This window comes from Streptopelia decaocto (genome assembly GCF_964273445.1).
Source record: "Streptopelia decaocto genome assembly, chromosome: 4".
NCBI lineage: Eukaryota > Metazoa > Chordata > Aves > Columbiformes > Columbidae > Streptopelia > Streptopelia decaocto.
This window is the reverse complement of record NC_138658.1, coordinates 33,506,932-33,533,084: the sequence shown is the minus strand read 5'-3', so window position 1 is coordinate 33,533,084 and position 26,153 is coordinate 33,506,932. Positions and strand designations below refer to the sequence as shown.

At 38.8% G+C, this 26,153-nt stretch overlaps 2 protein-coding genes across 2 annotated transcripts; one reads left to right on the top strand and one right to left on the bottom strand.

Moving 5' to 3' along the window:
- Positions 1 to 1,107: 1,107 nt before the first annotated feature.
- Positions 1,108 to 12,095, top strand: CTSO (cathepsin O; the record flags this gene model as incomplete). The annotated part of the gene is given in 9 exon segments (XM_082051164.1): positions 1,108 to 1,182; positions 1,184 to 1,381; positions 2,361 to 2,466; positions 3,528 to 3,661; positions 4,833 to 5,000; positions 6,490 to 6,611; positions 7,827 to 7,990; positions 8,416 to 8,508; positions 10,202 to 12,095. Coding segments are annotated over 9 exon segments (1,095 nt in total). The 3' UTR covers positions 10,237 to 12,095.
- Positions 12,096 to 12,490: 395 nt separating this feature from the next.
- TDO2 (tryptophan 2,3-dioxygenase) lies at positions 12,491 to 24,510 on the bottom strand (the record flags this gene model as incomplete). The annotated part of the gene is made up of 12 exons (XM_082050558.1): positions 12,491 to 12,793; positions 14,016 to 14,106; positions 14,718 to 14,797; positions 15,325 to 15,382; positions 15,499 to 15,610; positions 16,533 to 16,640; positions 17,899 to 18,085; positions 19,806 to 19,933; positions 21,904 to 21,974; positions 22,835 to 22,925; positions 23,995 to 24,100; positions 24,476 to 24,510. 12 exons carry the CDS (start codon positions 24,508 to 24,510, stop codon positions 12,640 to 12,642), a joined length of 1,221 nt encoding a protein of 406 aa, XP_081906684.1. The 3' UTR covers positions 12,491 to 12,639.
- Positions 24,511 to 26,153: the final 1,643 nt, after the last annotated feature.

The window sequence follows — 26,153 nt, the reverse complement described above, 5'->3', positions numbered from 1 at the left end:
TCAAACTCATATTAGCAGGTAAAATGCTACATGCCAAAAAAAAAAAAAAAAAAAACAAAAAAAACCCTGCATTGGCATGATTTTGCACCTCGCTTTTAAGGAAGCGCGTGCTCCGACACGAAGTTTGCTGTTACAAAACACAGCGACGGCAGCAAAACTTCACACCCAGTAACTTTAGACTTCAGTGTGAGGAAAACCTCGTGTTCCCCAAACACAGCACTGCAAGCTTTGCTGCTGGTGCTGTGGGATGGGAACACCTGGGCTTCCACATTATGGTAAACAAGTTGGCAGGGGGGAAACTCAACAGAGAAAAGTGAACATACAAGAGGTTTACATATACAAATGTTCTACTTATAAACATCAAGTGTGTAAAAACACCTGAGTAAGGATATAAACAAAAAGGATTATTAACTTGGGCCTGCATAATGGAAATTTTAGATGCCAAACACTAACCTGCTTGCTCAAGTATCAGCACATGACTAGTCTTTAAGACAACAAATGACCTACATGAGTACATACAGTTTTCTTCCAAACATTTTCTTCCAGCTGAACTTAACCAGACTGGACACCAGAGGCTGCAGATACTGGCTGTGCAGCTCATGAAGGCTCTTCTCTACCCACCAAAGCCTCCCCGTGCTACACCCCAACAACTGTTTCTGCCACCTGAAGGAAGCAGCTGCACCTCCTCTTTCCTACTCGCTGCCCAGTTTGTAGGTACCAACAACCCTTCCTCTCGGGGAAAGCCTGGCATTAACTGTTAACCTTGCAGTCAACTGAACGTTCAGCACCTCCTAGCCCCTCGTTTACAGCTCCGCGGCGCATCTCCCGCACCGAGACACACTGCCTGAAACACGGGCTTTTTCCAAGGGCTGCCGGGCACCCCAAAACACCCCAAAACCGGCAGCAGTACACCTGGAGGAAGCGGAGGCCCCCAGCTCACCGGCCGGCCACAGCACTCCCAGGTCCTGGGGCGGGCCGCCACCATTTCATGCCCCGCCCGGCGGGGCAGCCGAGCGAAGTACCAACCCCGGACCCGCTGGAGGAGGAAGCGGGAGACTGGAGAGAGCTCCGCAGCGTGGGGGTGCGGCCTCCAGGCCCCACCCCGGCATGACACGGCGGCCAGGGGAGGGGCGGAGGTGGCTGGGGACCCGCCAGGGAGTGGGGTCCGCTCTGCTGCGCGGCTGCGGCGCGACCGGTCGCTGTCCCCGGGCGATTGACGGGGATGCTGGTGCTGGTGCTTCTCTGCTGCCTGCTGCGGGCGGGCAGCGCCACCCTCCTGGCGCCTGCAGGCACCCGGCTTGGGGAGGAGGGCGGCGGGCCGGGCCGCCTGCCGTGGGACGCAGGCAGCCGAGAAGAAGGAGCAGCAGCGGCGGCCCTGCGGGTAGGTGCCCCTGCCCGCACTTACACTCGTCACCCGCGCTGCACAGCGGGCCCTGCGGCGCCAGCGGAGGAGGAGGAGGGGTGGCGGGCGGCGCTCTGTCGCTGCTGGCCGGGCGACTGAAGGGACAGAGGCGGAGGAAGGTGGGGCGCCTTCGGCCCCGAGTACCGAAACCCGCTCCGGCATCCTTCGCTGTTTCGTTTTCTCGGCCCTGGGGTGCAGTCGCTTTTCTCTTCTTCCCCGTTTCTGACGCCAGGTGTCAGCCTCGCGCGTTCCCAGTCGTGTCCCCAGTCGTGTCCCCAGTCGTGTCCCCAGTCGTGTCCCCGATGCTCTGCCCGGCGCGGTGGGGTGGCAGCCCCACGTCCCGGCTGCGCGGCGCTGCTGTCAGAGTCTTCCCGGGGAAGCGGGGCGAGAGGCAGCAATCGGGCAGGTCGGCGAACCCCTGTCCCCGCCGTGCCGGGGCGGAAGCCTGAGGGGCCGGGCGGGTGTCGGGCTCGCCGGGCAGCAGGGACTGTCCGAGGCTGAGGGACCGCGCCGCGAGTCCTGATAGCTTAAAGTGTGAGTTTTTTAGTGTCCTTAAGCCATAACACTGCTCTTTTGCTTTATAAGGACATAAAGCAAAACTGAGTTAACTCTTATCGGAAGTCATTTTTACATATCTCTGAACCACAAGGTTTGTTTTGCTGTCAAAGCACATCACATGAGTGACACAGTTTGTTCTCAGCTTGCCTGTTTTGTCTGTCTCATTTTTTTTACCCACTATGCACTTAACAAATGTTTTTGGTATCTTCCTTGGAGGTGAAATTAGTCTAATGCCTTTCCTATTGGTTTGATAGGAATCCACAATTAATCTGAGGTGAAGAAATTAAGAGATGTCTTTTATCTAAGTTCATGTTTACTGCTGCTAACCTTTGCTTTTTCTGCTCTTATTATTTGTCACTACTTCTAACTTAATAATGTCCACAATATTTCTTTCCTTCAGGAAAGCACTAAAAGAATTAGATTACTGAATTCATCTTCAAAAGATAATATGACTGCTTTCTATGGAATAAATCAGTTTTCTCACCTATTTCCTGAAGAGTTCAAAGGTATGTTTTCTGGCTGCTGCTAATGCCTTTTCTGTTATTTTTCCTATTATTTCCCAGAACCTTGTGTCTTTCATATTTACAGATTCTTCCAGTGCTGATAGTCAGCTAGTTTACAATGTCTGGTACCAAACTGTAAGTACTTCTGAAGGCTACAACAATCTTGTCTATGTTGCCCTAGTTTGTGAGGTTGAATTGCTCAGAGGCTGAATATGATTTAGTATACAGACTTTTCCTCTTTCCTGCTTTCCTTATTTCCTTCTTTCTTCTGACTGGGCCTTAAAGCCTTCTTCAGTTGCAACAGTTCTGAAATTGGAAAATACACAAAGTTCTTGAGTGCTCTTAAGTCTCTGTTCTCTACCCCAAAACAAAATTGACTACAGCCCAAACAATGCTATGACTTGCAGGAGCAATATGAGACAGGGTTTTTTTTACCAAGAAAATTTGTCTGGTACCTAACCTAATTTTCCCTTCTTGCTGTTCAAGTCTACTGTTATACGTTCTATTCACTGGGGGATTTCACATCTTTTTTTGGCTTTAAATAATTAAGCAACCTTTATTTTAGTGAAAAACTAGCAATTTGCATGTGTTTCAGGTTCTTTACATAATTCTCTTATTTTTCCCTCTTTGACTAAAATAAAGTCATATTTTTCCAGCCAGTAAAGTGTTCTGAAAACTAAAAAAAAAAAAAAAAAAAGGAAAACAAAACCAAACACAAAACAACAACAACCAAAAAAAAAACCCAAACAAACAAACCAAAAACAAACCCCAAGCTTGTTTTTTGGAGTGGTTACTGATCAGTAGGAATAAATCTCCATGCTTTTTACCCACATTCCCTTCATAGAATATTTTTCTTCTTTCTAGAACTATAGGAATATTTATATTCATTCTGGAGTGTAACTATAATTTTAAAATACATGGATTTTCTGTGGATTTGAGAATGAGATGTAATCTCATGATCATAACTACAGACCAAAGTTACCTCTATGGCTTCTAGTAAAACAGTTGTTTGTGGGGGTTTTTTTAAGTTAGTGGATTTATAGATGTTTGTATTCTGTGTTTAGCTATTTACTTAAGAAGCATACCTCACAAACTTCCCAGATACTTAAAAGTGCCAAAGGGAGAGGAAAAACCTTTGCCAAAGAAGTTTGACTGGAGGGACAAGAAAGTAATTGCAGAAGTGAGAAATCAGCAAACAGTAAGTACTGGTGTTTTCCTTTCATGGTTCTCAAGCACTACTGCTCAGAGGCAGTTCCAGCAGGTACGTTGTAGAGCACAGTGAAGGTTTTGGAAGGGACCAGCACTGCACCAAGGCTTCTTGGAGCGCTGGCACAAGTATGGACAGTTGAACATATACAAAGTCATGGAGCATTTTATGCAAAGCGAGATTAAACTTAAAACCATGAGATGTGAAAGTTGTGCATTTAGAAGTTGTGCAAGTATAAACCATGTGTAATATATATTTTTTGATCTAGTTAGCTAAATCTGGAAATATTTTGCATCATGTGTAGTTTATATTTTCATGAAGAGACTGAGGTAAGTTTAGTACTTGACCTCATCCCCCCATTTCACCTGGATGACTGTAGATCTTTTGCTGTTGTTTTCTCTCATGACTGAATGCTCTTGGCTGGTCAACACCCGTATCTTTGTCATCAAACAACTCAGGGGATGCATTCATGATAGAAAGAGAACCAGACCCCACATGATTACAGTTTATCTCAAGGTTGTTATGGCCACTGGTAAGAAACAAAGAAGCTGTTAAATCCCAAGTGGTTTTCTGCGCTTCACGTAGTATAACCTGGACCTTGCCTAGGAATGAATTCCACTTCCTATTTTAAATGCCACAGTTTAAAGAGCCTAGAACTGGAGTACAGATTCTTACTGTCTAAGAATTTTTCTATTATGTTTGATTTCAGTTTACTGTTTCTTAATCTGTAATCAGATATGTTTCTATAAAATTCTTCAGACTATAGGAAGTTGTAGACTGTCTTCTTAAGTGCATCCTTTTCAAAAACTTACTAATGTGGTTAAAAAATAATTTCATCCTCAAATCCTTCTTTAAGAAAACAGGTATCTCACAGTAAAAAGCATCCTCAGGCCTATATTAAAAGGCAAAAATGAGTCAGGAAGGAATCCTTAAAATAAGACACCTATAATGCATTTCTGGCTTTCAGAGAGCAGTACAAGGCGGGGAAAGGAGTTCAATATTTTAAATTGCTGAATAAATTTCTGTATTATTACCTTAAAAATGAAGTTCAATGATGATGTAGTAAAGTAAGAGCATTAGAAGACCCTTTTGACTCTTCCTGTTGGGCTTCAAAGACAAAGTTGACTTTTTCTTTCTCCTGTTTCCCTTCTCTTTGTACCAGTGTGGAGGCTGCTGGGCTTTCAGCGTTGTGGGTGGTATAGAGTCTGCCTATGCAATTAAAGGACATAATCTGGAAGAGCTCAGCGTGCAGCAGGTTATTGACTGCTCATACAATAATTATGGCTGCAGTGGGGGATCCACTGTTAGTGCTTTGAGCTGGCTGAACCAGGTTTGAAACTTTTCATAAATCTTAAACCCTTCCTTAACTTTCATAATGAAATTCTTTTTTACTGGGAAAAAGTGGTGGGTAAGATGAGTGTACAGCTCATCTGATTTTATTTTTTTTTAATGTATGTGTGTACATGTATGTATATATTCATATACATTGTGTGTGTATATATATATGTATGTGTACTTAGTCTGGAATCAAGAGACAGTTTTTTCAAGCAGAACTTAAACTTGATTGGAGTTTTACAGTCTCTATATGTTCTTGTGAATGTAAAAAATCAATCTGCAGGGATTGAAAATAATGTTCCTTGAAAGCTACAGTATTTCCACTGATTCCAATTGGAACTGCAGACATACCGTACCAGTCGAGAAAGATCCATTTATCCATGCGTTGTTTTGTGGATTTGAGTGTCCAGTTTAGTCACCATATCTGGGGAAAAGGAGAGATGTTGAGATTTTTCTGCCTTCAAATGTCACTGGTTTTTGTTGCAAACCCTGTAAAATCATGCAGGAGCGTGAAGAACCTCAGGATGAAATTGACTTTGTTTCACTTGCCACCTGAAACAATGTTGTAGCTAACACATTTCATTCATGAAAAATGCAAAATGTGTGTTAATAATATATGTAAGCAGAAACATTTTAATATCTTTGAATATCTAGGACAATAGTTTGAGTTGCAATAATATAAAAATAGTTCCATAGTTTTCTGAAGTTTTGAAAAAAAGCTGATTGTCCCTTTTAAAAAACTCTGTAATTCTACCCTTAAAGATTCATATAACCGCAGCTAGTAACAGTCTAGATAACTTGCTTAAGTTTGCGTTTCAAGAAAGACAGAGGGTATCCATCTGGAGTCCTCTGAAGCAAAATTCTGTCTTGTTTGACAACAGAGGGACTCCAGATGAATTAGACTGGAGGAGACACTGTCACAAGCAAACCACTCTGCAGAAGACAAGGAAAGTATAAAAGGTTGACGCAATAGCTTTATAGATGGACTTTGAACTGTGTCAGCCATTATAATACTTTATACACTAGCATGAGGATTTGATGCTAATAGCAGAATTGGACTGAACTTCAGTGTTTTATATACCTGTTCTAGGGATATTTGTGGTTCTTCAGCTGTCCCAGGGAAGGGATAATTTTGTGTGTGGATGTCATTTGAAGAGAATGAGTAGTCATTCATTAAATGAATGCATAGTCTCTGTGTCTTGAAATCTATGAAATTGCTTATGAGGCTAGTTCAAACCAGAGATACCTTTTACATTTTTTTTCATTATTTAAAGATTTCTGAATCCCTTCTGGAACTTTCTCTGCAAAAAAAAAAGAAACTAGAGATAGTATATATCTTATTTCCCAACAGGAAATTGTTATATCTAGTCTCACCAAGAACACACTGAATTTCGAGTGAGTTCTGTGGTCATTTTCAATGTGCTTTGATCTGCATAGTGTTAAAGTCAAATGCATTAAATTCTCATTGATTTATCTTCTTGCAGACAAAAGTAAAACTCGTGAGAGATTCCGAATATGCTTTTAAAGCTCAGACAGGACTGTGCCATTATTTTGGTCACTCAGATTTTGGAGTTTCAATAACAGGATTTGCTGCATATGACTTCAGGTAGCTGTTATTGATTCTTTTTATTTACTGTACCTTTCCTTCTGTTTTCGCTGACTGTGGCGTAAGCAGGAGCCAGTAGTGCATTGATCAGCCAAAGGTCATGAGGTTGATTGCGTCAGTGTTGTAACTGTTCATTGCATTAATACATAACACTTTTTTGGGTTATGACACAGTGAATCCACTCAACACTGCCACCACTAACCTTGTGCAAATTAGAAAGCTTAAGTCAGTGTTTTGAAATTAGATGTTTTCAGTTGGCTGTGTTTAAAGTAGAACATTGAGTTAGTTACCACTTTAAATATATGCTAGGTGAACATTACATTGCTTAAGTATCAGAAAAGGTAAATCCTACCAATAGTAACTGGAATTTGTCAACAAATTTAGAAACTATTTAGTTACTTCAGTATTCATCCATTTACATACCCACCCACATCCTCTTCCAGTCCATGACTTAGCAAACAGTGTTGTCAACTGTATTTTGTAAAGACAACTAATTGATAGTTTTTAAGATTTCTGTACCAAGAAAGTTTGTTCCTAATTTTTATCGGTACAATAAGCTGAACTTCAAGACAAGAAATTTAATTTTGAGTAGGGATTGAATTACTGCCAGATAGAAGTAACTTAGATCAATTACGTCTTTGCTAGTCTGTATTTGCCAAGTTTAGTCATTACACATACCATGCAGTGATAAAGATTTCCTGTTCCAATATATTAAATAAGTAAAACTCTATGAGGATGCTAATGGTGATGTCTGATAGTGTAATGTCCTGTGCTTTGATAAGTTTGAGACACATATTTTAGTCCATTATTATGTATGATATCAAAGGTACTTCTGCATGTCGCAAGAACTAATAGGAAATAATAATACAGACTAATGTTTTGTCCAAAGCTGGTTTTTAATTGAGTGATGGATAAAAAGTGCATAGTGCTCACCATTGCCCACTGACTTGACCCAGAAACCTGCTTCTTTTTAATAGCACTGTATATTTGGGTCTACACCTTTCCCATAGTCTGCATGTCCTATATTTGTATTTACTGTGTTGTAGTATATAAAATACGTATTTATTGATGTATGTTATGTGGTGTGTAGAACTTAGAAGAAACAGTTTAGTTATTTGATCTTTAAATTATATGTAACAAGTAGATTAACACCTCTTCAGTTGCTTTAGTGTGCTAACATAAGTCACTTTGCCTTATCACTGACTCCTTTCACAGCGGCCAGGAAGAAGAAATGATGAGGATGCTCGTTAACTGGGGTCCTTTGGCCGTAACAGTAGATGCGGTCAGCTGGCAGGATTATCTTGGGGGGATCATACAGTATCACTGCTCCAGTGGAAGAGCAAATCATGCTGTTCTCATCACTGGTTTTGACAGAACAGGTATGTTTCCATCAACTGAACTTTAACATGTTTTTTCTCTTACTTGAAACTTATTTCCTGTGGGGCAAGTGACTAAAATCCAGATCTGGATGTTCTATTGAGAGCTGTTTGATTTGGTGTCACATCAGTTCTGGAAGTGCTCTCTGATCTCAGGAGGAAAACTCTTTGTATCTGTGCTTCTTCAGTTCTGTGGGACACAGCCACAAATACGGCTTTACACCGGCAGAGGATATATCCAGTCCGTTCAACACTGGACTATTAGCTCTGTTCTCTTTGTGAACAGCAGTAGGTTTCACTGTACTATATCATCAAGCCATCAGAAACTATGAGATATTAAAATGGTAATTATCTGTGTAGAGTGTTAGAAGTTTTTTATGATTCCCATATTTCATGTTGTCTGTTGTTTATGAAAATGTCTCTTCCAGGTAGTATCCCTTACTGGATTGTACAGAACTCTTGGGGGCCTACGTGGGGAATAGATGGCTATGTTCGTGTTAAGATAGGGAGCAACGTCTGTGGTGAGTCTGACAAAAATAATTCAGGTGTTAAAGCGCATATGCTGGGATCTGTTCCTCCATATAAGTAAAGCAATATAATGGGATCCTCAGAGAGGAAATATGAATCATTGCAGTGTTTTGAAAGAGGTTAGATGAGTCCAGGTGGAAAAATACATATGGCAGTTGCTAGTTCACCAGGACATATAGTTGAATAACTGAAAAACACCATGCAAAGGTAGAGCCATATAAGGCATAATAAATAAAGTGCTCTTGTACCTCACCATGTGGAGGTAATGGCACTGTAAAGTATACGGTTATGTATCACGGTTCTAGATTAGTGCCATTGCTATACTCAAGTGTAGGTAAACAGCTGCTGTCCTTTTCTGTTGGGTGCAATTATCTCTGGGCTCAATTTAGCAAACGAAGGTGGAAAGTGGATTTGGCCATGCTTGGGAATTGTGTACCCTGTGACTTTTCTTGTGGGATACAGGTATATACTTTCAGTGCTAGCTCTCTCTCCCACCCTATTACCGTTAGCATGAGACTTTTCTTGGTGTTTGAGGGCGTTTTGTAGCATTAAGTACCCAGTTTCTTCTGAGTTACTGAATATGGAGGTAAGGCAGGTGAAGCTCCTGTTTACCAACAAAGATTGCTGAGCCAAATTGCTGGGATTGGACTGCTAGATAGTGAATGGTGTGTGTCCATTGAGTTTTTGTCTGTTAGATTAACACTGTAGGTCCTCTGTTGGCTTTTCCCTTCCATGGATGTTTCGCAGTAGCTCTCGCAGTAATTGTAAAAGGTGTTAGATGTTATAAATCATCTGCAGATAAAAATCGATAATATTCAGTTTCCCTACACTCAGTGAAGATCAGGACAATGTATCCAATCACAGCTTTCCCATGTTGCTGAAAATTTTGTTCTCGTTGTTGTCATCTAAACAAACTGTTTGGGAAGAGAAATTTAGAAGTAGTGATAATTAAAGTAAATTAATTGTAGAAGTAGTCTGGAAGAACAGCTGTGTTATTTTCAAAAGCCATTCTCTCAATAAAGCAGGATCTTTCACATTTTCTGTAGTGTGTCCCACAAGAAGAATCCAGGAAAGGCCAGTAGTTGCTGTTTCCTGCACAGATGTCTTCTGATTTAGATGTGCTCTGACAACACTTTTGAGGGTATAAGAGCCGTTGCCCTTTGATACTGACACAGGCTGTAGTCAGACTTCGCTTTTAGTGCTGCAATGAGCACACCAATGCAAAAAGAACTGAGCATGAATAAAAGCCCAGTTCACCCTGTGTCTGTGTGCCAAAATGCGTCTAGTAATGGGATTTGTGACTACTAGTCTCTTGCTGAGCTTTCAGAGCTGCATAGCTTCATGTCATCTATCCATTGCTAAGGAATATGATTAAAAGGTAAGAGTATATTAAGGTTTAGGTTGCTTTTCAGCACCAGATTGGGCCAATGCTGTATCTTCAAAAAGGATCTAAAGTTTTGAACATGAAAGCAGGGGAGGCAGGATTGTAAAGCACAGGTAAAATGCTGCGAGGCAATAAAGAAATAGAAAGGTTGCAGCTGATTCCATACCCCACCCCCAGCAGTTCACCTGCTGTCATGGCATGGAGGAGAGAGGCCATTGTATGAATGTGAACTCTAGGAACTTACTTCTGGCAGGTGTCCACTTCCAGTATTTATTAATTATTTTTTTCTGTTTGATTTGTAGGTATAGCAGATACAGTTTCATTGGTATTTGTTTGACACTTACTGGCCCAAGACTGATTAACATTTGGATAATAGTTTGACACGCACTTTATGTGAAGATTTACTTCAAAGCAACATTTTCTAAAATAAGAAAGGACTGTAAGGGCAATTCCTGCTTTTAAGCAGTACAGGAATGAGTTGGTGGGAGTTTTTAAATGTGGTTTTATTTGGAATGTGTGTTGCATATCAAAGCTCTCATGGAATCAGAAGACTCTGAATCAACTGCAGAGTACACAAAAAGACGTTACAAAGATGGACTAAAACTGTGAATGTGAAGTCTGTCCAAGTGTTGAATACTACTCCATTAAAAAAAAAAAAAGGAAAAGGAAAGGAGTGATGAAAAATAAGGAATTGGATGAAATAATCAATAGTATGACAGAATATAATCAAAATGCTTTGAATATAAGAAGAACCATGATTAGGTCTGCTTTTATTGGCTAGGAAGGAAGGGCAGGTGGAAGAATATATTCTCTCTGTTTTGCTTTGATGCCTCTCTTGGCTTTTCTAGCACCTCTGACAAACACATTTTGCCTCCTTTTTGTGAAATCCTACTTTTTCTCTACAGCTAGAATAGTAGAAGAGGGAAATAGAGAGTCAAAGTTGTTTCCTGAGCATCCACTGTCTCTGAAGTGCCGCAGTCCTTCAGTTTCAGTCTTCAGACCTTCATCGGGTAAATACAACTTCAGAGCTCTCCAGAGCTGGGAGTGTGTTTTGCAGAGTGCCTGAAATGTTTGTTAGATGGATAGAAAAGAAGTAACTGTATTTGAGACACACTGAGGCAGTTCTAGTGGTTTAACATCCTGTGTCCTGGGAGGATGTATGTGTTTGAAATCAGCCTTTCCGTGCTTTGAGAGCTGTGTCAGGTCCATGCCTCTTCTCTTCTCTACTTCATAACTAAGTGAAGCCAGTGCAAAGCAGAAATTAAAAACCTTATTTATTATAGAAAAAAAATGGTGAGGGTGGGGTTTGTTAATATATATTGAGCACTTTTAGAAAATCAGCAGTTATACAATACTCCAAATAGAGTGGATGTTAAATTTCCATACATTAATTGAATTAATATAGGTGGGACTTTCTGGCAATCAAAAGGCCCTGTTGACCTGTAAATTGCATTTACAGGCAAATGTAACTAAGATTCACAACTAAACATGTAATTCCAAAATGCTTTGAGTCTTTCATCTTGAATGCTTTACCTGTATCCTTTCTAAAGCACTACTATGAAAAATATTGAATCAATTCTGTAGTTTTTTGCATTCAGTTACTGTACCATGTCAATAGATCACTGCATTATTATCTTTTTATGACAAATGCAATCATTGTAAGTATTATAATTTTAGTCCTTCTGCTTCTAAGTGTTAATATTTTAAATTAAAGGAAGACCAAGTGCTATGTTCTCACTATTTCACGTTCTGCTACTTACTGAATTTACTGGGTGAAAACTTCAGATTAACAAGAGGGGAAGTCTTCTGTAGTCTTACAGTCTTCTGTAGTATGGCCTTCCCTTAGCAGTTTACAAACAACAATAGCACGCCTCCGCAACTGGAAAACAATAGCCAAAGGTCCTAATTGACATTGTTGAGAGTAATGTTGTTATAGTAGTATCAAAAACCGACGTTCCACCAGCGTTTTTGAGGTGGTACTACTAAGTATTAGTACCTAAGTGCTAAGATAAAGAACAACTCACCAGAAATTAAGGCCTACAGTGTATTTCCAAGGGAAGCATTTAAAAAGACAAGAGTCCATCAATAAGAAGACAATACAGCTTTATCAATATTCTATGGCCAAATTTGCCTTGCTTTTATCATGTATCCATTTTATCCTTATTTCAATGAAATTTTTAATAAAAAAACACTTTAAATGCCTGTTGTATTGTTGTTTGGACTTTATGCTTGCTTTAGAAGAAGACTTAACAAACGATGAGCTTTAATGCTGCTTTATTTGAAGTGCAAAGTAAGTACTTATTTATATCTGCTGTTCTTAACAGTATTTCTACAGAAGGGATTTACATTCACAGGTAACATAGCAACATGATTCCTGATGTATGTAAAAGTTCAAGCTTTGGTTTCTATGGATTCAGGACTTACTTTTTCAAATGTTAATGATAATTCTGAGCAATCTTCTCTAGGTGTAGCTTTTAAGAAGCCAACTGAGAGTTAATTTGGTCATTGGGTTGAATTAGGGTATCATTTTAGTCTTAGGGTAGGCTAGCTCAATACAGATGATTTTTTTCCTACAATTAAGTTACTTCTATAAGCCAATCATTCTATTCACATAGCTGTCATACATAAATACATATTTACACACCCACCCTCCATGAGAGCAGCTGTTGTATTTGAGGGTCAGCACCACTCAAGGTGAAAGTCCTGAAGTTCTTTGCAGCAACCAGTCTAGAAAGGCAGGCTAGTCAGAGTCGTCACTGCTAAAATAGGAGCTGTCACAGTATTCCGCTGTGTAAAGGAATTTGTGAATGGTTGGATTCATCTTTGGTATCCAGTGTCTGGGCACTAGAAATGTTGAAAGATTGAACAAATCCACAAACACCTTGTATCTGTCACTGGAAAAGACAATCAGAACAATTAATATTGTGATAACAGCATAGAAGGACATAATTTCAAAATCCTCAGGAATCATTCCATCTCTTATTTCTTTAATAAGGTTTCTGCACTAACTCTCCTCCTGAATACTCCAGAGCAAAAATCCAATCCTAACTGTTTCTAGGCTTTAGCAGTTCAGATGTAAAAAGGAAATATGGTTGTCGTAGTCACATCTTTCTTCTGAAAATGCAGAGTATGTAGGCTATGATCTCCTGACCTCCATTGTTGTGGTAGATACAAAGCATAATTTAGGAAGAATGTTAACCTGAAATTAAGGAAGAATGAGAAGCCTTGCTGGAAAAAAACAAACAAACAAACAAAAATCAACATTGAACCTTTAGTCTTCAAATTCAATCTGTCTGCTTTCTCTTCCACCCCCTATTATGATGTTTGTGATGGGAATTGTTGCCCATAGTCATACATGGCAGTCACCAGCTACATACAGTTTCTCTTTGAAAAATAAACCTCAAAGAAGCTGCTCTTAGCAGAAGATTCTTTAAATAGCCTTGTGCTTTTTGACACAGTGTTGTTCGGGACTGTCAGGACATAGCTGCAGCTAAAAGGCTTGAATTGTCTAACGAGCTGAATCCTCAAACTTTATATAAAAAAAGTTCCACCCATTCAGAGGGTTCTGTGCTCAGGCCCCAACCATCCCTTTTAGGTTCCTTTTCTGCTTCATCCAACAGAAGGAAACGTGTTTCTGATTGTTGCCTTGCACAGCTTGACAGTGTTAATTACTACCAGCTTCGAGAATATATTAAATCCTAAATTGAAGTAGCTTAGGTTGTACAGTTAGAGGTCATGCTAAGAAATAAAGAAAGTGTCATCACTTGGACAGTAGAAGGGACTCACTTCCAGCCTGTATCACCTCATTAACTTGGACTATCCTGCACACAAACAAAACAATGCAGGCTTAATATTATTGCTGTTACAGTCATGCCTAGATCCTTTGACTGAGAACTATAACTGGCACTTGGCATCAGTGATCAAAAGGAGTTCTTTTTGCCCCAAAAGGCTTGGTATTTATATATGTCAACCTGGTAAGTAGAAGTACAACAGCCAGGAGGAGTCCCAGAAGAGAAACAACAGCCCTCCAGCCTCCAGCGAGCTGCCTGAAATCTGTTTCCTGGCATTAAGAGTATCTACAAACTGCATTAATTGAAGGCAACGTATTAATCTTACCTCACTGTTGAGCGCAAATATTGGTAGCCTGAGGAGCCTCCAGTGCCAGCCTTGCTGCCAATCATTCTGTGCACCATGCAGACGTGGTTATCTTAGCAATGCAAAAAAAGGACAGGGTGTATGTTCAGTGTTAAGTTATAACCAAAGGGTAACATCAAGGTGTATCACTGAAATATTAAAGATCGTACAGAGATCTTTACAGAGATAAAGAACTAGTAGGTCTTCAGCAATGCAGGAGTTAACTATGCCACTCTTCAGTCAACTAATATAAAATTATTGTTAATACAGAATGAATACACTAATTATTATACACGATTATGCTCTGCTAATACAGAATTAATACATTCATTTATGGATCCCTAGATATGGAAGAAGCAGAAGGAATGTTTGCATATGAAGAGCTGTCATGATGATGTTTTGGCAAACATCGAACTAATATAGACCTGTCCCTGAAATGACATTGTTCACCTAACTTAAAGCATGTCATAGAAGTGTAGCTATAGCTATGTATGTAATGATCACAGAAGAAGCTGCTCATCTTTCCTCCTGGTTGAAGTACAAACACGAAAAAGTCATTCATAAAGGATGATCTCAGAAGCTCAGTTCTAAAACTCTGGGTACAACTTGTCTAAAAGAGGGTGAAACAGAACAGTTCAGTTGCATCTGAAAGAGAAAATGTCACAGTCCAAAAGGGAAACTTACATCTCCATTTGGTCATGAGCACATCGATATCCATAAGGGAGGTAAGAAGCTGAAAGGGAACCTGAAAGCGAGGCTCCTCCCTTGAAAAATGAAAGAGAAGACAGTGAGATCTCTTATGAAACGCTGTATTTTTCAAAGTATTGCTCCACCAATGCGTAACAATGACTTAATATATATTTTCCCTTAAATAGTATTGAAGTGTCATTAGATATCCTAACACATGCTCCTGCCATGTAAGTCTCGATCTCTGCCTTTTCCCTCATACTTGGAAAAATACTCTAAATCTTTCTAGGACACTTTGTAGAACAGCGTGAACCAGGCACTGGCTGGTTTCAGTCTGAGGAGCAGCATCTGGTCAGACACAAACCAGCTGCCTGCAGAAGCCACGTAACCTTCATCCTTGAAAATATTCAAAACTCAACTGGATGTAGCCCTGAGCAGCCCGATCTGACCTTCAAGCTGAATCTAACTAATCTGGGTTTTCATGGAGGATTGGATTAGATTACTTTCCAAGGCCCCTTCCAACCTAAATAAACCTGTGCTGCTGTCCTTAACCTTCACTGCTCCTCCTGTCAGTAATCATTAAAGATATAATTTCTAACATTACCTGTAGAAGTAGATCATCAAGGCACCCTTCAGTGCTTTGTAAGACAGTCGTCTGTCTCCTGCAAAATACAGGTGTCCTTATTTGTTACTGATTCTCCTGCAAATTTAATGCTATTATGTGATCATAAGTATAAAAAATAAAAAGTGCATATTGACATATATTAATAAAATCTACCTTTACTAAGCAGGTGTTCATGGCGTTTTTCATCAAATAATGAAAGCAATACATCTTTATGTTTCTGGAATTCAGATAATAAGTCATCTTTTTCTTCTGATTCTGGTTTGGCCTTTGATATTTAAAACAAAAACTTCTTTTAGAATTCAACAGGGCAAACTAAAGCACTTAAATGATCCATGACGTAACTTCTATTTTCATCATAAATACTCTAAGTTTACATCTTAAATGTAAGAACTGTATTTTCAAAAAGGATTGATGAGTCACTGAGTCACTGTCCTTTAAAAAACACAATTAACACAAAATGTACAATTAAATAGTTGTCAACACAATTCAGATGAATGAATGTTCAAACAAACTGGCAGCTTATCACTTTTCTTTTGGTCTAGAGGCCTCAAAAGCACTTAGTCTTCCCTTGTTTGAAATCTGATTTTTTTTTTTTCAAGGCAAAAAAGAAAGTATCCTTGCACAGCTATGGGTAAGAAAGTTGTAAATAAAAGAGTTTAGATGAGTTTACAACTTTCTGAACAGATATTCTCAGGAAATCAATTTAATTCCTGTGGTGGTTTTTTCCATTAAAAAATGTAGTTAAAGCTACAGGCCTTACAATATTCAGGGATTTTCTTGTACTCATTTGCCAGTGTAATTGATTGTAAAATGATCACATAGCAACAAAATGTCACATACTGTTAAACAGAAATGGACTGTTTATAGTGACACCCCATACTCACAGCTCAGGGGCCCAACTTTGTGTTTACTGTGAACTGTAGATGCAAGTATCAACTAAAGGTGAAGTTAAAATTTATTTCAACCTTTCCATTGCTACCATCTCTTTAGTTTCGCAATCAAAATCACCCATGTATCATGTTTTAAACTGTCTAAGGTGTCAAATTACAAGCTTATATTTCCTTCTTGCAGACAGAGACTGCTGAAGATTGAGTGGGAAACTGAGTGCACCAAAGGTCAAATTTATGTCAGGGTGTCATTTTGCCATCTGTCTTTGTTTATGGCTAGATGAAGAGTACACTATATACCTGCACCAAGGCAAATTCCTCTTCTAGACCTTTTAAAACATTCACTTCAAATTGTCCCCAGAAATCAAATCCTTCTGCCTCGAGTCCTGGAGTTCTTTCCAGCCATGCCTTTAATAATAATAACAATGTGTTCAAACATTAACAATGCAAGCACGTTACCCTAGAATTACATGTTATAGCAACATAAATTATACTGGTACAATTTTTCTGGTTTAATGTCCCATAGAGCTTTTTATTGCTGGAGGAAGCACATCCACATAGAAGATTTCTACCTGCATAACGGTGCTGTGCAAACACACCCACAGGTTGCAGATTAAATAATCAGTGTTGGAAGACAAAAGCTGGTCCATTCTAGCAGTATCTTTAAAACCAACTCCCTCGTAGATACAGAAAAACAGTCTTATTCCAGGTATATAGGATAATTGTAAAGATACATCTCAGGAAGAAGATATAGATGCATCTATGCAACCAGTTTTTATCATGTCAGACAGGCTGAATACTGATCAAGCAGTCTGTCATTAATTTACACCACAGTATGTGATGATACAAGACACAGATTTATTTGGCAGATAGCAAATCATTCTCTTTGATTTCCTTTTAATAATGAGACTGAAATTAGGAAGGAAAAAAATTAGGAATCTTTATGGTCCAACTCCCTTTAGAGATCACTTAATTTAGCTCCTCATCTGAAAGATACAAGAGCATGAAGTCTTAATCAATGAAGAAAAGCTAGAGAAATTTCTTATATATTCTGCATCAGGTGTCGTCAGGCAAATGGATAGGACTAATAAGAGTGGATGCTTTTATTGAGGTTTATACTGCATTATTCTCCAGAAAGTTATGTTAATTTTGTGTATGAAAATGACAAGGGAGTTAGACAAATTACTGACTCATTCATAACTCTAAAATGAAGTCATTCAGTCAAGGTAAGTGATAATGAAACATTTGTTAAACATCTTTTCTTCTTTCCATTTTGCATTGTCATTTTTCCTTTTGTTTTTGAATTCCCTGGTAGCCATCACTAACAGTGGAAATATTTTTAGTTTTCTTCTAAAAAGGGTTCAGCATCATGAAAAACAATGCAAATGAAACAATACATTTGTATTCTTAGCTCCTATTTCCGCAGTGCAATTTACTAGTTTAATGGACTTTCCAGACAAGAGGAAATGCTGTGAAAAATCAGTTGGTTTACTAATGACTAACTCTCTTTCATTCAAAATTTGGTAAAAATCCAAAACACAACTGACTAGGAAATTGCCAGCACTCTTGATTCTCTCAAGGAAGAAGAATTGGTCACTGATACCAATGAAGGACATTCTTGGGAAACAGGGGAAAACGAAGCAAGGTCTAAGACAGACATTGTTACCTCCACAAGTTGCAGTAGCGTAGGTTCTTGCTCTGATTTAAGCAGTAGTTCATAATCCTGTCCCTTGAAGTTATCACGATAATGCCTTCTGTTATAGGGGACTCTCAGACTTTGGGGAACACCAATTTTGTTCTCTAGCAAGCGAAACTGCAGGCTCTGGAAACCTGACGCTGGGCTTAGGTAGTATCTTTGGGAACAGAAGAAAATATGATACAAAAATGTAGGATATTATTTCACAATTATGGGGTTCTCTGGCTCTCAAAAAATACAGATATTTCACATTTGAAGATATCAGCTAGATATCTGAGCATTTTTAATATGGTTACAATTAAGAAAAAAGAAGCTATTTTAATGCAGCTACAATGTATGTATAAAATATTCTCATTTTCTAGCTCTATATTGTTTATGCCTGCACAGATATACACACACACACACTTGTGTTTGTACTGTGTTTTAAAATAGCAGCATTATGTGTGTGACAAACAAGAAAAAATGTTAGTGCATGTCTTTTCCTTCCCAGACAGAATAGGCAGCTTCACTCCAAATAGCTATTACAAAAATTTCCACATCATAAAAGTGCAAATGAGTGCATTTTAAATAGGCTTGTTATGCAGAATAATGTCTATGCATACAATAATGTTCAGAAAAACATTTAGTGGGTTTTGTTTGAGGAATTCAGTAATGGGATCCTTTCAGAATTAAATCACATGACCATGCTGAAAAAAAAACTATTAGTAAAAGTAATCTGAAATCCCACATGGCTAGATAGTGGTACTGGCAGGCCCCAAGCCTGACAGTGTTCAAGAAGAGATCAGACAACACCCTCAGACACATAGTATGAACTGTGGGGTTGTCACATGCAGAGACAGCAGTTGGACTTGATGATCCTTGTGGGTCCCTTCCAACTCAGGACATTCTATGGCAGAAACAGATCACTGATCTGTTCTTATGTTTATCAAATGACAGTATGTTGTTGAAAAGCAGAAGCAAGGATGCATCAAGACAGATGATTAGCCCATGGATTTCCTCTGCTGTAGTATAATGCTAGATGATACAGATGTTTCAAACTCCCAAGAGAAGCAAAATTGTAGTTTCATGTGTTTTTTAGTTACGTATCATTAAAAGACAGAAAGGAACGGATGCTAAAAAATGCAGGAGTGGATGGGAGGCTGGATCACACTGAGCTAATGAGCCAGATGGGTCAGGGACACAAGCAGAACAAGAACAGGAAGGCAGATGAGATGAAGCTGTCCGACAAGGTAGGGGAGTGGAAGGACCATGGCGGAGTGAGGCAAGCCAGGGGATACCAAAGAAAGTCTGGGCAGAAGGCAGAAGAGCTGCCACCCACTGGCCCAGCGACACATTGGGCAGGTAATGGAGAGCAGAAGTTATCAGGGAGAAAGAGACAGCAATGGTTCCTTTAGCCACTTGAAGCCTCCAGCACTGCAGACCCACTGAAAACATGAAGCAAGGAAACACTGCAATCCAAGACAGCTGAAATACCTGTTTGACAATCTAAAGAGTGCATTTCTCTTACTCAAGCACTTCTATGATTTGCCATGGAACTCAGCTGCAACTGTACAGTGCTGTTTCAAATAAATTGTTAACAGAACTGTGAGCTGTTTCGATTGTTTCAACTTTTTAGTTTAAAGCCAGTCAGCAGCACCACACAAACATCAACAATTAACTTTTATTTCTTTGCAGAGGATGCTGGACTCACACTCAGGCTCAACTTCTGAATTGACCCTTGCACTCTGAAGTCACAGTTGCCTCTCAAGGGTGCACTCTCACCTTGCTGGATGGTGCAGGTATTCCATGCTGCCTGGGCACATGTGAAATTGGCAATCAGTTCTAAGGATGGGAATGATCAGCTCATGGATTACTGTGGAGGAGTAGTAAGTATTTACCTGAAATCAAAGAAGTCCAATGCAGTCATAGTTTCCAAAACTGAGAACTGTTCCACAAGTAATTTTAGAATCATTGAAATTCTGTTCATTCGAGTAATAACCTTCAGCATGTTCCTTTCATCTCTTACCTGTAGAAAAAAATAAAGATCGTAACCAGACAGAACGCTGTTCTCTGTATATTCTGCCTCTTCATCTCAGGTCTCTTAACTGTTGTACATCACTATAGCTCCCAAGTCCTTTCACAACATGACATCCACAGCAGCAGCAGAATCTCATATTGAACAGAGAGTCCTGTTTTTAACTGGAAAACAAACCTATAATTTTCAAACACTGAAATCTCTTTTTATCTGACTGATGATATATTACAACTAGGCTAAATATATAGGATTTTTTTTCTTCTCTACATTTCTGACTGAAATAGAAGTCACCACAAGAAATCAAATTCTAGATCAAAATACTTTATATCATTATCATGTCCAATTACTACAATATGATTTTCAAAGATAGATGACGTAATATATTATGCTTTCTATTACAATCACTTATTTGATAATTTCTATTATTGTGAAGGAACAAGTCATAAGGCAGGTGTGGAAAGTACTTAAAAGTTCAGAAGCAAAGTAATCTGAGAGATACATCAGGAAAGCATGTCTAAAAAGATGTTAATTAGACATGTGCATTAGCAAACAGAGATGACTACATCTGGCAGGACGAAAAAAATGTTAAATAGAAAACACAGAAGTTCTCTTCTGGATAAGCCAAACACTTTGCCTACAGCTTTAATGGGATCAAGTTTCCCTCTAAGACCAGGGCGCACAAGCGGGAAGTGCCAAACTACAAAAATGACAGATTATAACCGTTTCCTTAATCATCTTGCTGTCTACTTAACCTTAACATTGACATTTTATATTCTGATTATAAGCAAAGTTTCATTTTTCACAAAAATAAATAATGAAAAATTATTCTGCTTAACTGATTTTGATCGGTTGTAATTTGATACAACGTTCAACTAAAAAGTCAACAAAATCATTAATGTGGAGGACAAATAGCATCTTAATTCAGCATTATGATAAAAAGGTTCCTTCTTTCAGTCTGGTCTAGTTTCAAATTTTCTTCATATACACATACTGATGATGTTATTCAAGGTATTTCTCAAATTACATGCAGTCAGCCTTATTCTGTGGATGTCATAGAATCATTTTGGTTGGACGAGACCCTCATGCTCACTGAGTCCAACCATAACCTAACTCTGGCACTAAGCCATGTCCCTAAGAACTTCATCTATATGTCTTTTAAATACCTCCAGTGATGGTGACTCCACCACTTCCCTGGGCAGCCTGTTCCAGCGCCTGATAACCCTTGCAGTGAGGAATTTTCTCCTAATATCCAGTCTAAACCTCCCCTGGTGCAACTTGAGGCCATTTCCTCTCGTCCTATCACTTGTTATTTGGGAGAAGAGACCAACCCCCTCCATGTCATATCAGGTCAGGAGTTTTCCTTTGTTATCTGTTGTTAGGAGACATATTTAGCTTTAAGTGTTCAGAGATGTTCAAAATATCCCTGTTGTACTTGTAATTTTCAGGAATTCTCATTGTACACTGTCATTTATTATTGCTCTTCTGCTGGATTTCATAATTACTGATACAAGACTTCCTTTCATATAGCAGATATTGGATGGAAGAATATAGTCTGCAGACTTCAAAAATTTGAACAAAGGGAGAAGTGACATTTCAACATAAAAATACCTGCTAGCCCTCTGTTTTCAGTTTTGCCTCTGAGCATGCTTATTCTGAAGTAGAATACTCCCAAGTTAGGTTTCAGCAGTCATCCAGTACTAGTAGGAGAATGTGAGAGCATTTTGGCCAGTGGAATTGGTCTTGGAGAGTGATCTATGCAAAAGCCAGACTTAGGAGGGAAAGAGACATTGCAGATGAAATGTCTGCCATTCAGCCAGGTTTCATTGGGATTTTTTTTCATGCTGTTTTTATAAAAGAGCATGTGTTGCTTTAGTAATCCCAAATATATCAGGCTGGAAGGCAGGAGCCAAGAGAAAGAGAGGGCTGAATTTTCCCAAAATTAATATTTGTTCTTAACTTACGTGGCCATTTTGAAAGATCACTCGCACAGAGTCCATTTCCCACAGAATCTGCTTAAACCAAAGTTCATAAGCTACAACAAGAAAGGCACTGTTAACATTAACTTCAACATTACTTTGTTTTTTTTTTCATAGCACTGAAGAAGTAAAATTCTTTCATTTTGATTTGAAATGAATAGTCTACGTTTACACTGCTGGTGTACACAAAGAGGCTGATACACAAACGTATTGCCTGTTGCAGTGTGCTGTACGTTATGTAAACTGTTATATGAAATAATCTAGCATCAAGAACGTTAACAGATTTTTTTTTTTAAAGCATGTTATAACACGTCAGGTATTTAACATACAGAATGTTCATTACAAGAGGGGAAAAATAGAAAATCTAGATCTGATACTCCAGTAAAAGCTAACTCCAGAACTGCTTACATTTTTAATGTCATCTACATGTTTCCTATCAATAACAGGAAAAAATCACCAGGTCAGTGCCTGCAAAACACGTGGACATTAGCAGTTAGGGAGCACCTAACAAGTATGCAGGCTTCTAGAGACCCTCTAGGTGGTTAAAACTGGACTGAAGTTTCAGAGAAGGCAGAAGCCAACACACAAAATTTGCCTACAGTAAACTTTATAGCGGCCTTTATTAGTCAGATGGGGATGAATTTCACTACCTTAATTTCTCTAGAAACAGAACCACCCAAATTTTGGCTTGCCAAATCCAAAAGTTATACTTATGGCTTCTTAGGCACAGAGCTGATTACAACCTTACAAATTATATAGGGATATATATGTGAATATTAACACAAATAAAGACAGAGCAATTGTAGTGATTGTGTCTAAAATGAAAACAAATTGTGTATTGCACATTTCAGCATTAAATAACACCCTGTGGCAAAAGCACTGGTCAACCACCACTGAACTCCTCCCAACCACTTACCTTGATGCGTCACAATGAAAAGATGCTCATCATGGATTTTTTTTCCTTTCTTCTCACTCTGAAGTTCTTGAGCATTCAATATTTTGTTTAGCTTAAAAATAAAGATAAGACTGTTCTGTAAAGCTCTTAATTCTGCTATTAGTAATGGTATTCCTACTGTGTAGAACTAATATTTAAGGATAATATTAAACATATCTATATATAGGCCTCATATTCCAGGTTGTATGAGAAGTTAGGCTAAGTGGTCTCAGGTGTCAAACTTCTTTTTAATTTTTAAAAAATCTTGCCTAAGTTGGTATAACTATTTCAACTAGTAAAGCTCAGAAAATCATTTTTAAAGTATTTTTAATCATTAAAAAAAAAAAAAAGAGAGAGAGAGAGGAAGCAAAATATCCAGCACATTTTTCCATATCTTATATGAATGCCATTGTTTAGGGAAAACAGAGATCAAATAGTTAAACTCTCTGTAATCATGCAATAACATATCTGCACAAGAGCTCTGATTTGAGGCTGTACTAGTTATTTCAGTTCTGGCATTACTAATTTTTTTACAGAGTCAAATTCACAATCTCATCATTCTTGCTTTAAAAGAAATATGTGCAAGATTCCATCTAATACATCAGCAAATTAGACTTCTGTTCACAAGTACAGAGTAATTCCACTCATTTCAGTTCCTGATGTCACCAAAAAAAAAAAAAAAAAAAAAAAAGGAAATGTCTGATTCTTTTCTTACTTCTGCCAGTTTATTTTTACTTATTTAAAAATTCTTTTTAGTTGTTGTGGGCTTTTTTATTCATTATTTTTGTACTCCCAATTTCTGCAATGTATTTTTCCAGCCTGGGGTTCCATGCAATAATTCAGGGAAGTTGCACACAGCCTTACTGACATGGGATAATTGCCAAGTGGTGACTGTCAGGCCAAAGAAAGACTTTTCTGGTGCACCACTTCACAGTTTAGGTATACCAACACAAATTAATTCCCGGTGAAACTCCCAAAATAGCCAGCTTGCCTGCAGTTTGAGAAGCCATCCCACAGTCTATCTCCGACCCTCCCAGCGGAGACCAGCACCTGTCTTAGTGACTGCCAGAAGAGTCAGTCACAGGTCCTAGCTCAAGTCTTAGGAGTAACCAGGGCAGTACACATTAAATCATTGAACTTACCTGTAGGTAATCTCCATAGACAAGTCCACCTTTGCTGGCTTTATTTATCCCTTCTTGTGATTTGTCTTCTTTTTCATCTTCCAAAGATAGCTTGTTAAAATTAAATCTAAGAAAATAATTAGGTAAATATAGAAACTATTCAATTAAATAATGATGAATATACCTGCCTTTTTACTAACAGATGCATCTAAAATTGAAACAATGCTTTGTTTTGAGAAGATGAACCACTGAAGCAGGCTTTTGACAAAAACAGTACACCTTGTCCCAAGTATCTCTTGTCACTGTAACAGCTGGTAGCATTACATCTAATTCATCAGATAACAAGTGCTTGACAAGTCCCTGTACAATGCCTTTTCCTTCAGCAATCACTACAGCTGTCTGTCAATAATCATTAATTTCTTTCTGAGCTTACATATTTTACATTAACAAAATATCATTTGAACTGACGTTATGAAGCAAAACACAGGGATGAGGGACTCACGGGTAGTTGTTCCCTGCGAAGGGGCACCCGCTCATGATTCCAGGATCCAAACTCGCCAAGCTGTGCACCAGGGAATATACTCTGTTACTGTTCCCAAATCCACTGCAGCCACTCTATATGTAACCTTAGCTCACGGCCTAGGCCAGCCCCCAAATTCTCCTCCTTAGCCCTCAGCCCATCCCCGCTATTCAGTAATTACAGAAACTATCGCAGCACAAAGGTCAATAATTTCATGTTGTGTTTGCTCTCCAGGATTTTTTTTTTTGGTCAGTCAAAACAGGAATGGCTGGCATATTTGCTTTGTCCTATGAAAAACACTTTTTGTAGTTTTTACTGCAAGATTTCCATCAGTTGCTTCTTTGGGGATCAACACTGGTGTAAGGGGTAAGTGAATGAGAGGTCTGTGTGTGAGAAAAAGGCAATATTTAATAAATTCAGGAATTGTTAAAACAGGTTTGTAACTTGCAGCCCTCTGTATCAAAAGATACTTTTAAGAAGTGAAACATATGGAAGAGGAAAGGGAAGGAAAACATATTTATATGGAAGATTGAATAATGCTTGTAATGGATCTCAAGTAATAGACATACTTTCAAAAAAATGCACAAAGATTAAGTAAAAAATACAAAAATTATCAGGTACATCTCATGCTATTTTTCCAGGGGTTTAATTCATGAAAATTCCTTAATTTTATTTCCTCACGCAGAAGTTTCACTCTCATTTGTTGACAAATATTACCCAATTCTGTTTAATCATCAGCCTAACACACAATGAAGTAACATTTAACCAGTGAGTGCTTCTTTCCTGCCTGCCAGCATTTTCTGAAAAAAAAAAAAGAAACTTAAAGCTCAGTTTTACTGCAAACAAAGCTCCAGGGCCCCTGTGACCCCAAACCATTTGCTGTCTGCAAGGCTTCCACTGTTTAATGGTGTCTGTGTGGTGGTTTTGGCTGTTCCAGCCACTTAAGAGTAGTTGGCTCATAAAAATGTCATTTGTACTTCATGGGGGATGGGACGTACGCTCTGCTAAGCCACATGCTGTATGTCAGGCTGTACAAATACAAGCTTAAAACTAAACTGAGCCACAAGAAAAGTAGGACTTCACTAGGGGAACCTATCAGCAAGGTCAAGGTGTTCCTCCTTTATGATGTAAAGCCTGACAGTAAAATAATCCACTCACCACACACAGATACATATCTGCTCAGGATGTTGGCAATAAGAGATGAAAGCAAAGAGTGCACTGGCATATACCTCAGAAATTGAATGTTGAAAATTGCTTTTCACTATCCAATTTGCACTCAAACAGCTTGGTTACAAACATAGTAATCTCCTCTCGCATCCACAGATCTCAAAGGCATGGATAAGGAAGGCTTATCTTGTAATTTCTACACCTTCACTTGAAGCATCTGGACTGAGACTCCACAGTGAAAACAAACTTTATGTTACCTTTTCTCACAGCACAAGTGAAGAAAGAGTGAAAAACTAATAAAAAAAAGGACAGTTGAAAAACATCGAACTCTTAACCCCACCAAATAAGTTAACGGTCTGTTTCCTTGTGCAGTTTCAATTTCTTCTGTGGGACATAGAGTGTAATAAAATTCCAGAGCAATGGCCTCTGGCTTGCAGGCTTTCTATTACCTGCTTAGTAGGTGAAGGACTTTGAAGTCTCAGAGTCCTTTTAA